Source organism: Macaca nemestrina, chromosome 16 (assembly GCF_043159975.1).
Source record: "Macaca nemestrina isolate mMacNem1 chromosome 16, mMacNem.hap1, whole genome shotgun sequence".
Classification (NCBI taxonomy): domain Eukaryota; kingdom Metazoa; phylum Chordata; class Mammalia; order Primates; family Cercopithecidae; genus Macaca; species Macaca nemestrina.
The window spans coordinates 81,429,316-81,443,607 of record NC_092140.1 but is presented as its reverse complement, the minus strand read 5'-3'; the positions used below and the strand labels follow the sequence as shown (position 1 = coordinate 81,443,607).

The 14,292-nt window shown below is 40.7% G+C and overlaps 1 protein-coding gene across 1 annotated transcript in view; it reads left to right on the top strand.

Moving 5' to 3' along the window:
• LOC105490656 (component of oligomeric golgi complex 3) overlaps positions 1–14,292 on the top strand; it is a 72,067-nt gene that overhangs the window by 1,087 nt on the left and 56,688 nt on the right. Inside the window, exons 2-3 of the mRNA XM_011756496.2 lie at positions 10,846–10,992; positions 13,613–13,674. Coding sequence (XP_011754798.1) covers positions 10,846–10,992; positions 13,613–13,674 — 209 coding nt within the window. The remainder of the gene's footprint in view (positions 1–10,845; positions 10,993–13,612; positions 13,675–14,292) is intronic.

The window sequence follows — 14,292 nt, the reverse complement described above, 5'->3', positions numbered from 1 at the left end:
TTTATATAAGAAGTGGTAATAGTTAATTTTGATGTTGGAAGCATTCTTTTCTCTCGCTCTGTCGCCCAGGCTGGAGTGCAGGGGCGCGACCTCGACTCACTGCAACCTCCACCTCCCGGGTTCAAGCGATTCTCCTGTCTCAGCCTCTCGAGTAGCTGATCACAGGTGCCTGCCACCACGCCTGGCTAATTTTTTGTATTTTTAGTAGACATGGAGTTTCGCCCTGTTGTCCAGGCTGTTCTCGAACTCCTACTTCAAGTGATCTGCCCGCCTCGGCCTCCCAAAATGTTGAGATTACAGTCGTGAGCCACCGTGCCAGGCCGGAAGCATTCTTTTTATACGATTTGGAATTGTGTCCAAATGCAGATTGAGTTTAGAGTCTTCAACTTTTTCTGTCCTCCAGCTTTAGAGGTTGGATTTAAACGTTCTCTTCACATTCTCTGTGTTGTATGCTCTGCCATCAAATAGGCATTCTTTCTTGGGTTTCTGTTTCCACCTCTAGGATGTGGTACCGGAAGTGAATCTGAAATAAAGGAAGGAGCAGGTGGAAATTTCTTTGGCTTGGCTATGAAACTCTTTTATATGCTGGATAATAAAAGTTGTTTGCTCTCTAAATTTTCCAGTCTGTTTATAATTGATTTGGCTCCTTACTGCAGCAGGATGCTTGGACTTAATAGCAGTAGGGGTGTGATGGGGGAGATGCATATTCTCCAAAAAAATTTGTTTTCATTGCCATGGGTCATAAACTATTATTTCTTATTCTCATTGAGCATGAAGGAGAACGTTTGGAATGAACTAAATGAAATCTTTCATTTTCACCCCATTCTTTCATATTTACCATTGGCCACATGCAGTCTTTAACATATGTTATGTCCCTACTCTGAGTTAGGTATCAGAGATAGAAAGATAAATAGGAAAGACGAGATCCTTAGCCTCATAGAGCTGACATAATTGTGGGGATCATGATTATGGAAAAAAAGAACAAAGAAGATATGTTCAGACGGTGGTCCATAATATAAGAAAAATCAAATAGGATGGTGTGACAGAAAGGGATGAGGTGTGCCCTTTTAAAGAAAGAGGGAAGGCCTTTCCAAGGAAGTGACAATCTGAGATGAGAACTGATGATGGAATACCTGAAGCTAACCTTATAAAGACTTAAGAAATAACGTTGCAGCTGGAAGAAAGAACAGTGTAAGGTCATGGGTAGGGGATGAGCTTAAGGAGTTCAAGAATTCAGTAGGGGTCTTCTGGTACGTGCAGCTCAGTATTGGATTCCTGTGAGAATGCAATAGCTGAGGCCAGATGCAGTGGCCCACGCCTGTAATTTCAGCACTTTGGAGGGCCGAGGCGGGCGAATCACTTGAGGTCAGGAGTTCAAGAGCAGCCTGGCCAACGTGGCAAAACACCATCTCTACTAAAAATACAAAAATTAGCTGGATGTGGTGGCGCATGCCTGTAATCGCAGGTACTGGGGAGACTGAGGCACGAGAATCACTTGAACCTGGGAGGCGGAGATTGCCCTGAGCCGAGATTGCACCACTGCACTCTAGCCTGGGTGACAGGCAAGATTCTGTCCCCGCAAAAAAGAATGCAATAGCTGAGCTGGTTATGCACACATCCTGGAATCTTTGAGAAGGCAGTTCTCATTGTTCGTCAGCTTTGCAGCCCTCATTTTTCTTTTCTAAAGTGTTTGTATGTCTGTTGGGAAGACTTTGGAATTAATTTTTTTAGCCTTATTACTACTCTTTTAACATTGGCACCAAAAGAGAGTGCCACAATTTTCATTTTGTCCAATCAGTGTAAGTCAAGGATTTTCTGTAGTGTTTCACAAGTTTCACGGGATAAATTACTTCCAGAACAACTGGAACTGAGCAGGCTAGTAGAATAGCAAGAGGCCAACTAACCCTAAGTACATATCATAAAGATGTTAATGTCTTTAGAGAATAGCTTTCTCTTTTATGAACGAGAACTAGTCTTATCTTACAAAGGAATTATACCCTTTTTTTGGCATTAGAGAAAATAATTTACAATAGAATATTAGGTAGACTTTTGTAGCCAGGGCAAACTTCTTAGTAGTGAGGGGCCTATTTCTGTTGAATTTAGTAATTCTTGATAAAATGCTGAAATAATTTACCCCAACATTTACCTATAATTTACTGTTACAGCTGTTGTTTTCTTGCAGGCTGTGTGACCTTAGATGTGATGTTTATCTTTTCTAAGCCTTAATTTTCTTCTTTATAAAATGGGGACTTAACTCATGGTGAGTACTTATCTCATAGGGAGTTGGGAGAATTATGTGAAATCACGTATGTAAGGTGCACATGGCAAGTTACTTGCTAGTATTATTCTTGTGCTTTCTTTCAAATCATTAACATCTTAAAAGAATAGATTAGAATCCTGTGATGCTGAGGTGGAATAGGTGTCATTCGCACCAAAGGTAAGAAAAGGAGAGGTTAGGTGCCTTGAGGAAGGTTCTGAGACTCTACCTATACCTCTTCAGTAATTTGCTCCAAGCAGAGAACATAACATCAGGTTTCGTTTAGGGAATTAATTGATCAGATTGATTATAAAAGTGGTTTTCTCCAACCCAGAGCTCTGCAAGAAGTAAAGCTTGGGAGAGAGAGGTATGTTACTTGTTATTTCATGGACCTGCTCAGCTGGTCAGGCAAAACTTGAGAATTTATTGTAGTTACTATTTAATGTTAGTGTCTCCATTTGCATAAACTATACAGTAGCTCTGCAGCACTGGCCCACCAGCAATCTAGAACTGTGTTCTCTCTCTAGTGGTATCTGTCTGCTCCATCTGGAAGCCAGGACAGTGCTGGTAAGCAGGAGGCATTCAGTCTCCTCCTGCTTACAAGTGAATGAGAGGTCAGAACAGGAAAGTGTGTGATACCACCACACCCCTTTTTGACTTGTCATTCTATACCAGGTGTTTTGAGAAAGGAAGACAGCTGCCTAGTCTACTTAATGGGGGCATTTCCTCATATGCTATTAAAAAGCAACTTGTTTTGCTACTTTAAAAAATGATTTCTTTGAATTGTTTGCATTATGGCTTCTCTTGCTTGGTTTGAGAGAAGATGGTTTTGTGTTAGAACCAGGAAACAGGGAGCCTCTTTTTGCCTCTAGTTTTTCAAGTTCTTATGATTGAAAAGTAGTATTTGTACTTGAAGTAATCAAATAGAATACTCTTTTATAAATTTAGAATATATTTACTAGCATCTAGGTTACAGAATATGTCTGGAATATCTGTAGTAGTTTCTCAAGTACAGTTTTCAAATGATTTATTTTCTAAAGTTAATTAGAAAAAACTTTTTTGGTTCGAGATAACAGACTGAGCACACGTGTATGACACCCCTAGATTCCTTTGAAATGACAGTAATAAATGTGTGGCACGCCAAAACCAAAGATGGTATCAATGAATCTGAAAGTTGGACATATTTATAGAAGGCAGGAAGCAGGTAGTATCCTTTTGAAAATCATTCTAAAGACTTAACCACAGAACCAGGTGCAAATATAAAATTTGATAATCTGAAAAAGAGATAGTATAGGTGACAGAATTTGAGAGTAAACAGGGAAGAGATATAGAGGTACTAATTTCTTTATCTTACATGGTGAAGTAAGAGTGTATAGATAGGACCTAAAATTGATGAATTCAAACACAAAGCAGTAAATCTTTTTTTGTTGTTGTTTAAGAGTTGTAGAGTTAACATAAAAGAATACTAAAAATGGTTAAACTGGTGAAAAGTGAGGGTGGTGGAGAATGTTACTTTTCATTTTGTCTTCTGATGATTTGGATTAAAAACAATTATATTCATATATTTTGAATAATTTTCATAAAAGATTGATCAAAAATTCAAAAGTATTTCTTTACTTCCTTCTATTTTTATAGTTCTTCATTTTACCCTCAGACTCCTTAGAAAAACTTCTCAAAATATAAACATTGGTATTGGCTTAAAGAGGAAGAATTGGACAAGCAGGGGAGAGGGAAGAAGGGAGACTTGCTTTTCACTTAAATATCATTCTGTGTTCTTGGGACTTTTGAAATAAGCACCCTTTATAGTTTAATGACAAGTCATGACAATGTAAGAGTAAATTCTGTCTTTTCCTTATACTCTGTCGAAGAGACATTTTATTTTATTTTATTTTATTTTATTTTTTTTTGAGACGGAGTCTCACTCTGTCGCCCAGGCTGGAGTGCAGTGGCCGGATCTCAGCTCACTGCAAGCTCCGCCTCCCGGGTTCACGCCATTCTCCTGCCTCAGCCTCCCGAGTAGCTGGGACTACAGGCGCCCGCCACCTCGCCCAGCTAGTTTTTTGTACTTTTTAGTAGAGACGGGGTTTCACCGTGTTAGCCAGGATGGTCTCGATCTCCTGACCTCGTGATCCGCCCGTCTCGGCCTCCCAAAGTGCTGGGATTACAGGCTTGAGACATTTTAAAATGTTGCATATGAAGAGACATTTTAAAATGTTGCATTTTTTTTTTTTTTTTTTTTTTTTTTTGAGACGGAGTCCTGCTCTGTCGCCCAGGCTGGAGTGCAGTGGCCAGATCTCAGCTCACTCCAAGCTCCGCCTCCTGGGTTCACGCCCGTTCTCCTGCCTCAGCCTCCCGAGTAGCTGGGACTACAGGCGCCCGCCACCTCGCCCGGCTAGTTTTTTTTTTTTTGTATTTTTTAGTAGAGACGGGGTTTCACCGTGTTAGCCAGGATGGTCTCGATCTCCTGACCTCGTGATCCGCCCGTCTCGGCCTCCCAAAGTGCTGGGATTACAGGCTTGAGCCACCGCGCCCGGCCCATGTTGCATATTAAGTGAAAAAGGCTAGGTGTGTATACTGTTATTTGGGTTTAAGAAAAGTATACTTCCTTTGTATATGCATAGACCATGTTAGAAAAGATACTTAAGAAACTAGTAACATTGATAGCCTGCCCCTGAGGAGGAAACTGGATGGCTGGAGAATGAGTACGAGGGGAAGGAGACTTTTCACTGACTCCCTTAAGTTTTGTGCCTTGAGATTTATTACCTATTCAAATAAATACACTTAAAAGGTCAGCTCTATGTATTATAAATGATTCTGGAACAAAAGGAATTATACTTTTTATCTGGAATTTGTTATATATTGTGAGATAGTATTAGAGTTATGCAGTGTAAGGCCTCATGAACTCTGATGGGAGAGTATGATTATTACACTACTTATTAAAAAGGTGAAATAATGTAGATGCACTTGTAGTTATAAGAAATAATACTGAGAGTTCTGTACACTTTGCCCAGTTTCCCGCAATAGTAACATTTTGCACAACTATAGTATCTGGTGTCACAACTGGGATTTTGACATTGATCTACATTCTTTTTTTTTTTTTTTTTTTTTTTTTTTGAGACGGAGTCTGGCTCTGTCGCCCGGGCTGGAGTGCAGTGGCCGGATCTCAGCTCACTGCAAGCTCCGCCCCCCGGGTTTACGCCATTCTGCCTCAGCCTCCCGAGTAGCTGGGACTACAGGCGCCCGCCGCCTCGCCCGGCTAGTTTTTTTTTTGTATTTTTTAGTAGAGACGGGGTTTCACCGTGTTCGCCAGGATGGTCTCGATCTCCTGACCTAGTGATCCGCCCGTCTTGGCCTCCCAAAGTGCTGGGATTACAGGCTTGAGCCACCGCGCCCGGCCTGATCTACATTCTTTCAGATAGATTTATAATTGTTTTTCTCAAAAGAAATTGAATTACAGATGGATATGGGTCTAGGTGATATTGGGACTGAAGTTTGCCAGGTCCTCTATGTATTTTCAGTTTTTTTGGTGGTTGTCTTAGGATTTACAATATACAGATGGTCCCTGACTTATGATGGTTCAGCTTATGACTTTTGGCTTTATGTGAAAGCTACATGTATTCAGTAGAAAGTGTACCTGTGGTGCTGGGCATAGCAGTGAGCCACAGCTCCCAGTGAGCCACGTGCTTTTGACTTAGGATATTTTCAACTTCCGATGGGTCTATTGGGACACAACCCCATCATAGGTTGAGGAGTGTCTGTACTACTTTAATTAGTCACAGCCTACCTCTAACTATTATACCACTTCATGTATATAGTATAACAACCTTACAGTAGGAATCTTTGGCTGGGCACGGTGGCTCACGCCTGTAATCCCAACGCTTTGGGGGGCTGAGACAGGAGGCTCGCTTGAGCTCAGGAGTTCAGGAGTAGCCTGGGTAACATAGTGAGAGCTCATCTCTACAAAAAAAAAAAAAAAAAAAAAAAAAAGAAATTCAAAAAGTTAGCTGGGTGTGGTGGTGCTTGCCTGCAGCTGCAGCTACTTGGGAGACTGAGGCAGGAGGATGGCTTGAGCCCCAGAAATCAAGGCTGCGGTGAGCTGTGATTGCACCACGGCACTTCAGCCTGGGTGGCAGAACAAGAACCTGTCTCAAAAAAACACCCCAAAGAGTATGCTTCCATTTCTTCCTTTCCCTGTTTTGCAATATTGTTTTAGGCATTTTAATTTTACATATGTTATAAACCCACAGTACATTGTTACTACTTTTGCTTTTGACATTTCTTGCTGACTGATTAAAAAAAGAAAAACTGTCATATGTACCTTCATTTTAATCATTTCTGGAGCACTTCAGTTTTTTGGGTAGATATGTGTTTCATCTAGCGTTATATTCCATCTGCCTGAAGAATGTCCTTTAACATTTCTTGTAGTATAGGTCTGCTGGTAATGAAATCTCTCAGCTTTTTTTTTTTTTGAGACAGAGTTTCGCTCTTATAGTCCAGGCTGGAGTGCAATGGCACGATCTTAGCTCACTGCAACCTCTGCCTCTTGGGTTCAAGCGACTCTCCTGCCTCAGCCTCCCGAGTAGCTGGGATTACAGGCACCCGCCACTACACCTGGCTAATTTTTGTATTTTTAGTAGAGATAGGGTTTCACCATGTTGGCTAGGCTGGTCCTGGACTCCTGACCTCAGGTGATCCACCTGCCTCGGCCTCCCAAAGTGTTGGGATTACAGGCGTGAGCCACCGCACCTGGCACTTCTGTTTGTTTTAAACAGTACTTATTTCTCCTTCATTTTAAACAGGTAATTCTCTATAGGTGTAGAACTCTGACTTGAGTGTTTTTCTTTTGACATTTTAAAGATGTCGGTCTGTTGTCTTCTGGCTTGTGTTTCTGATGAGAAGTCTGCTGTAATTTTTACCTTTATTTCACTGTGTAGAATATGCCTTTTTCCCTCTGGCTGCCTTCAAGCTTTTATCTTTGGTTTTTGAGAGTTTGAATATGATGTGCATAGAGGGGTTTGCCTGTGTGGATGTGTATATTCTGCTTGGGATGCTCCGAATTTTGTAGAGCTGTAGTTTTATATCTTTCATTATTTTTGTAGAGTTCTCAACAGTTATTTCTTCAAATATTTCTTCCACCCTGTTCTCTCTTGTTCTCCTTCTTTTGGGATCCCATTTACACATAATCATATAATTTGATACCATCACACAATTCTTGGATGCTATGTTCAGTTTTTATTTTCCCGGTCTGTTTTCTCTGTATGATCCATTTTGGGTGATTTTTATTGACCTAACTTCAAGTTCACTGATTTTTTCCCCTTAACTGTGTTGTGTGTACTGATGAGCCCATTGCAGGTATTCTTCGTCTTTGTTACCATTATTTTTATTTGTCACATTTCCTTTTGACACAGTTTTCAGTTTTCTCTTGAAATTTTGTATCTGTTCATACTGCTTATCTCTGTGTTACAGCAGAGCCTTTAACATGTTAATTACAGTTATTTTAGATTCCTTGTCTGATAGTTCTAGTCTCTTGCTCATCTGAGGCCGGCTCTGTTGATTGCTTTGTCTTTTGACTGAGCTGTTTTCTCTCTCTCTCTCTATTTTTTTCAAGACGGAGTCTCGCTCTGCCGCCCAGGCTGCAGTGCAGTGGTGTGACCTCAGCTCACTGCAAGCTCTGCCTCCCGGGTTCACGCCATTCTCCTGCCTCAGCCTCCCGAGTAGCTGGGACTACAGGCGCCCGCCACCACGCCCAGCTAATTTTTTGTATTTTTAGTAGAGATGGGGGTTTCACCGTGTTAGCCAAGATGGTCTTGATCTTCTGACCTCATGATCCGCCCACCTCGGCCTCCCAAAGTGCTGGGACTACAGGCTTGAGCCACCGCGCCCGGCCTGTTTTCTCTTGTAATGTTTGCCATCTCTTTTTTCCCCACGATTTGCCACAGGTGAGCCAGTGCTTGCAGCCTGTCTCGTCCTGGAGGTGCCTGTCGCTGCCCAGATTTTTATCTGCTTGGTTACTCTGCAACACTGATGGATTCAAGACTAGTTACAATCTTGTGGATTGACTTTTTGTTATTGTGAGGGTGCAATCAACATTTCTTTCAGCTTTCTTCATCCTAGCCTAACTTTCATGTGTTTTCTGGTATATTTTCCAAATCTGAGCCTGGTCGCCCCAGCACCCCTTAGATATTATGTAAACAGTGCTGACAGAATTATGTGATTGAATTTTTCATGATCTATTCATATAGAACTAAATTTTACTGCTAATAAAATATACTTTTGTAAAGACAGCTTTACAAGAAGTCAATTAGATTTATAAACTTACTCTGTTGCTGCTAGTAGATAGGAATAATAATAATAATATAATATCAGTACTCAAATGTATTGCTTACTATGTGTCAGGTCTGTGCTAAGTGCTTTACATGCAGCATTGCTTCAGGTGGGTTACCTTGAGCCTTGGGTGGCTCCCCAAGGAGACAGCTCATGTTGCTCATTGGAAGGTTTCTGCAGAGCAGGTGTAGATGCGGCTTGTCCCAGCACAGCTTCCTCTGTCCTCCAGAACCCCTAGTGGCAGCGCACAGTTGCTGATGACACTTCAGACTCAGGATAAATTCTTACTGGATTTGAGGAACTTAATTCTTGCTGGGCCACAGTCCTTTTATACTCAGGGATTGTGTTACCATTCAGAAAGAGTTTCCTTGAGCAAGTGATGCCCTTAATGAGGCCCGTTTGCCTACACCCAGGACCCTCCTAACTCTTGAGCCAGGCTCATTTGTGGGGAGAAGGCAGATCAAGGACCTTCCTGAACGCTTTGTCTGCAGCTTCCTGGCATTCCAAAGAGCTGATTTTCCCACATCTTTTGTTTCTTTTTTACTTTTTATAGTAGCCTTATGATACAGATACTGTACCTGTGTCAGCTAAGAGAAGAAATTGAGGATTAGAAACATCAAGTAATTTGCCCAATGTCACATAGCTTGTAAATGAACAGGAGCAGGATTCTAACTAGGCTGCATTGTAATGTACTTTACTGTACCATAAGTATAGCCCTATTTGAACCCATACACAACCCTATTTTTAAAGGACAGTGTTTCTAAATTAGTGGTGCATTTTGCACCTAGCTTATTTTAGCTTTGAAGAGAAAATGCCATCTTCAGATGAAACTTCTATATTTAGAAAGTAGACAGGGCAGCAACTTCTTAAGACCTTGGATCATGTCTTGTATCAGTGGACCTTAAATGTCATAAACTAAGAACTGAGGGCTAAAAACTGGAATTGAACCTAAACAATTAGGTCCTTTTACTTTCCCCAGCATCTATTTTCCCTTTGTTTTGGTCTAAAAACAGTTTGTCTGTATGACTATAAATAAACACCTGGCCTTTCTTTGGTAGTGGAGAACTAGAAAGTACTATAGATCTAATATTGTCAAAGTAAGACCTTGTCAGTGGGCCTCTTCTGAAACTGATGGGAAACTCTAAAATTCTTCTTATTCAGTTGTAATTTCAAAATTTGTCAGCAGGAAGGTGTGGTGAGATGTGCCAGTGGGTAGATGGAAATGGTAGGAGGAGGTAATGTTTATTTCTAATCAATTCTTGGTTGTGATCTATTCATTTTTTTAGACAGGGCCTCACTCGAGTGCAGTGGCACGACCTTGACTCATTGCAGCCTCCACCTCCTGGCTCAGGTGATCCTCCCATCTCAACCTCCCAAGTTGCTGGACCACAAATATGTGCCACCACACCCAGCTAATTTTTTTTTTTTTTGTAGTTTTAGTAGAGACGGAGGTTTCACTATGTTGCCCAGGCTAGTCTCAAACTCCTGGGCTCAAGTGATCCACCCAACTCTGCCTCTCAAAGTGCTGGGATTACAGGCGTGAGCCACTGAACCCAGTCATTGGGTGTGATTTGTTAATCCTGTTAGTTGGTCAGACTTTTGTGTTAGATACCAGGGAGGGCAAGCTACTTTCAATAGCACACAGGTTTTCTCTTTGCCTGGTGGTAGTTCACAAGAGGCTCAAGTGAGAAAATGTGTGTGGATTAGCACAGATTTACCACCCTTCTTAGAAAACTAACTCAGACCAGATGTGGTGGCTCATGCCTGTAATCCCAGCACTTTGGGAGGCTAAGGTGGGGGGATCTCTTGAGCCCAGGAGTTTGAGACCAGCCTGGGCAATATGTCTAGACCCCCAGCTCTACCAAAAATAGAAAAATTATCTGGGCGTGGTGGTGCGTGCCTGTAGTCTCAGCTACTTGGAGATTGAGGTGGGAGGATGGCTTGAACTCTGGAGGCAGAGGTTGCAGTGAGCTGAGGTGGCGCCTTGCATGTCAGCCTGGATGACAGAGCAAGACCCTGTCACCAAAAAAAAAAAAAAAAAAAGCTTACTAATGGTGGGACATCAGTGTCATGTTTATATTTTGAGACTAGCATTTAACATAGAGCCTAAAGTATTAGTGTTATATAGTATTTATTAACTTAATATGATTTAATAGAAAATATTTCTTTCTATTTCAAAACAACTGAGATGGAAACCCAATCTTGAGTTAAGTTCAGAGAATTTTCAAGTTACTTAAATATCTTTGTGACTCTCTTTTCTCAAGCTTCCAATTGAAGACTTGTGCAGTTTAACATCCCAGTCACTGCCCATTGAACTGACTTCAGTAGTGCCTGAATCTACAGAAGACATTCTCTTGAAGGGCTTCACTTCCTTAGGAATGGAAGAAGAAAGAATTGAAACCGCACAGCAGGTGAATTGCAGTATCTTTTCTAAGGATGTTTGATTATTTCAGATGTCTCAAGACAAAGCTAATTAAAAAAGTCCTAATTAAAAGTTCTGAACATTTGTCACCATAGTTAACATCAAGTCTTTCTAGAACATTCTTGATTTTGCATTAGTTGTGGCTGTTTAAGTGTTTTAAATGAATCTGTTGCCCAATTATAGTTATGATGTATGTGAAAAACATGATATTCCACATTTGGACGTTGATAGATTATTGAGGTTCTGATGTCTTGTGCCCTTTTGACTTCCCCCAGTGTCTGTCTGCTGTTAACCTGTTCCCTCAGTGTGTGCATGGGTACCCCTCCATCTCACTTGTTGCTAGGTAGTCCCTTTTTTAAAAACCCAAATATTCTTTTAATATTAGCACTTGTAGTTATTTTTCAGTAATTTAGCATGTGTAACTTTTTCTTGGTTTTTGTTCATTCTTCATTAGAAACCTAAGCTTATAGTAGTTTCTTCTGCCACTTTCCTTGTCTCCTCTTCCTTGTCCTATTGAGAGTCAAAGTTGAGGCATTTACCAAATAAAACAAAGTACATGTATTGGAACTGGATTGCATATATGGTAAGTCGAGAGAGGCAGTTCTACAAACTGATGAAGAATTCCAGCTCCTGAGCTAGGCTGACCTGCACCTGAAAGTCAGCTCCATCATTTAGCATCTTTGTGAGCTTAGGCAAATTACTTAGCTTCTTAGATCTTTAGTTTCCTAATATATAAAACAGGAATAATTATATATTATTTCGTAGGATTTTTGTGAGCATTAAAGAAGATAATGCATGTAAATGCATTGTGTAGCAAGTACACAGTAAATGCTCAGCAAATGATAGCCAAGGTACATGGCTAGCCTCCTGTATACCCATGACATTGAATCTTACTTGAGATTCAGTGTTCTCAAGTTCACTTGAAGGTAGTCTTGCACCACGTCTATGAACTAGTTTGAACTGCTTAAAAAAAAAATCTTCTGGATGAAACTTGTACCTGTTCTCCCTTTAAAATAAAAAAAAACTGATATACTGACTTGAAATTTATGTACAATAATATGTGTTCATTTTGAGTGTCAGCTCAATGAGTTTTGAAAAGTGTATATACCTATGTATGTAACTAACAACTATAATTAAGATATAAAACATTTCTATCACCCCAAAAAGTTTCTTCATACTCGTTTAAGGTCAACTCCCCACATCCCCCTTTTAAATAATAGACATTTTTCAGGCCAGAATTCAGATCCAGGGCTAGCTGATACTAGAGTCCATATTCTGTTTTTTTTTTTTGTTTGTTTGTTTGTTTTTGAGATGGAGTCTTGCTCTGACACCCAGGCTGGAGTGCAGTGGGCGATCTCGGCTCACTGCAAGCTTCACCTCCCGGATTCATGCCATTCTCCTGTCTCAGCCTCCCAAGTAGCTGAAACTACAGGCACCCGCCACCACGCCTGGCTAATTTTTCGTATTTTTAGTGGAGATGGGGTTTCACCATGTTAGTCGTGATGGTCTCGATCTCCTGATCTTGTGATCTGCCCGCCTTGGCCTCCCAAAGTGCTGGGATTATAGGCGTGAGCCACTGCACCCGGCCCCACAGTCCATATTATTAAACCACTCTGTAATATTATTTTTGAGTTATAGCCTCACAGTTCTTATTAGATAACGTTAATATTGATATTTGCCCAAAGCACTATATTACCTACTCAAATTTTGTAAATGATTATAGCAAGTAGGCGTTAGCTTATTCGGAAGAAATATTCATTTTTTACGTATTGTATGTTTAATACTCTTCCTTATTTGACTCTGAAAATGGCCAGTTTTTTGTTTATTTGTTTATTTTTTCAATCGTTAAGACATCTGAAATGGCAATTTTTTTTTTTTTTTTGAGATGGAGTCTTGCTTTCTCACCCAAGCTGGAGTGCAGTGGCGCCATCTCAGCTCACTGCAAGCTCTGCTTCCCGGGTTCATGCCATTCTCCTGCCTCAGCCTCCTGAGTAGCTGGAACTACAGGCGCCTGGCTTATTTTTTGTATTTTTAATAGAGATGGGGTTTCACCATGTTAGCCAGGATGGTCTTCATCTCCTAACCTTGTGATCTGCCTGCCTCTGCCTCCAAAAGTGCTGAGATTACGGTGTGAGCCACTGCGCCTGGCCCTTTTCTTTGTGAGACAGAGTTTTGCTCTGTTGCCTGGGTTTAAGCGATTCTCCTGCCTCGGCCTCCCGAGTAGCTGGGATTACAGGCATGTGCCACCACGCCTGGCTAATTTTTGTATTTTTAGTAAAGACGGGGTTTTACCATGTTGGCCAGGCTGGTCTCGAACTCCCGACCTCAGGTGATCTGCCCACCTCAGCCTCCCAAAGTGCTGGGATTACAGGTGTGAGCCACCACACCCAGTGAAATGGCCAGTGTTTTAATATCTTTTGCTTTTCCTAGCATATAGATATTGTGGATATAATTAAATTATCTTCTCCTGGCTTAAAACTGATTATGACTGAGCCCTAAACAATAAAACTTGGATAGTGTCTGTCCTTTTGACTTGCTGTTTAGCATGTAGCCACTTTAAATTTTGTCAGTTTTAGTTTTGTTCACAATATGATACTCTGTTTTTCCAGTTTTTCTCATGGTTTGCAAAGCTGCAAACTCAGATGGATCAAGATGAAGGAACTAAATATAGGTATGTGTGTCTCTTGCATTTGTTGGATATCTTAATTTTTAGATCACAGTCATCTGAAGCATTTCATAATCAGTGTCTTTAAATAAAATTAAGGTAGTAAGAAAACTGTAACAGCCATATATTCTTTAAGAACAGCCAGTGAGAAGATTTGGGTCTTTAAAACTGTTACTTAGAAGTTGTGTGATTAAAAACAAAAAGAGAATTACATTATAATTAATAGGTTAGGAGGGATAGATGTTAGTTTTCAGATAACTCCAGGAAGAACTAGGTTCAAGTAGGAGTTTCAGAGGAATTCCAGGAGGTGTTTGTTGCTTTTTAGAAGGAGAAACATCCCCGAAAGACTTTCAGGATGGCCACTTCGGTTGGTTGTAACTATACTTCTGTCAGTGGATGTTGACAGCATGGAGGAAATGACAGTGTACAGTTTCTAGCTGACTGTGGGGGCTGTGGGTCGAATGTTCATATTCAGTGTATTGATTTGTTTGGTGGCTATTATTGCTAGGCAGGGTGGTAGACTCTTTAATGTATGATCCCATTTAATTTTCATTAACAGCTGTGTGAGGAAATATATTACTATTCTTATTCCTCCTAACCTATTAATTATAATTTAATTCTCTT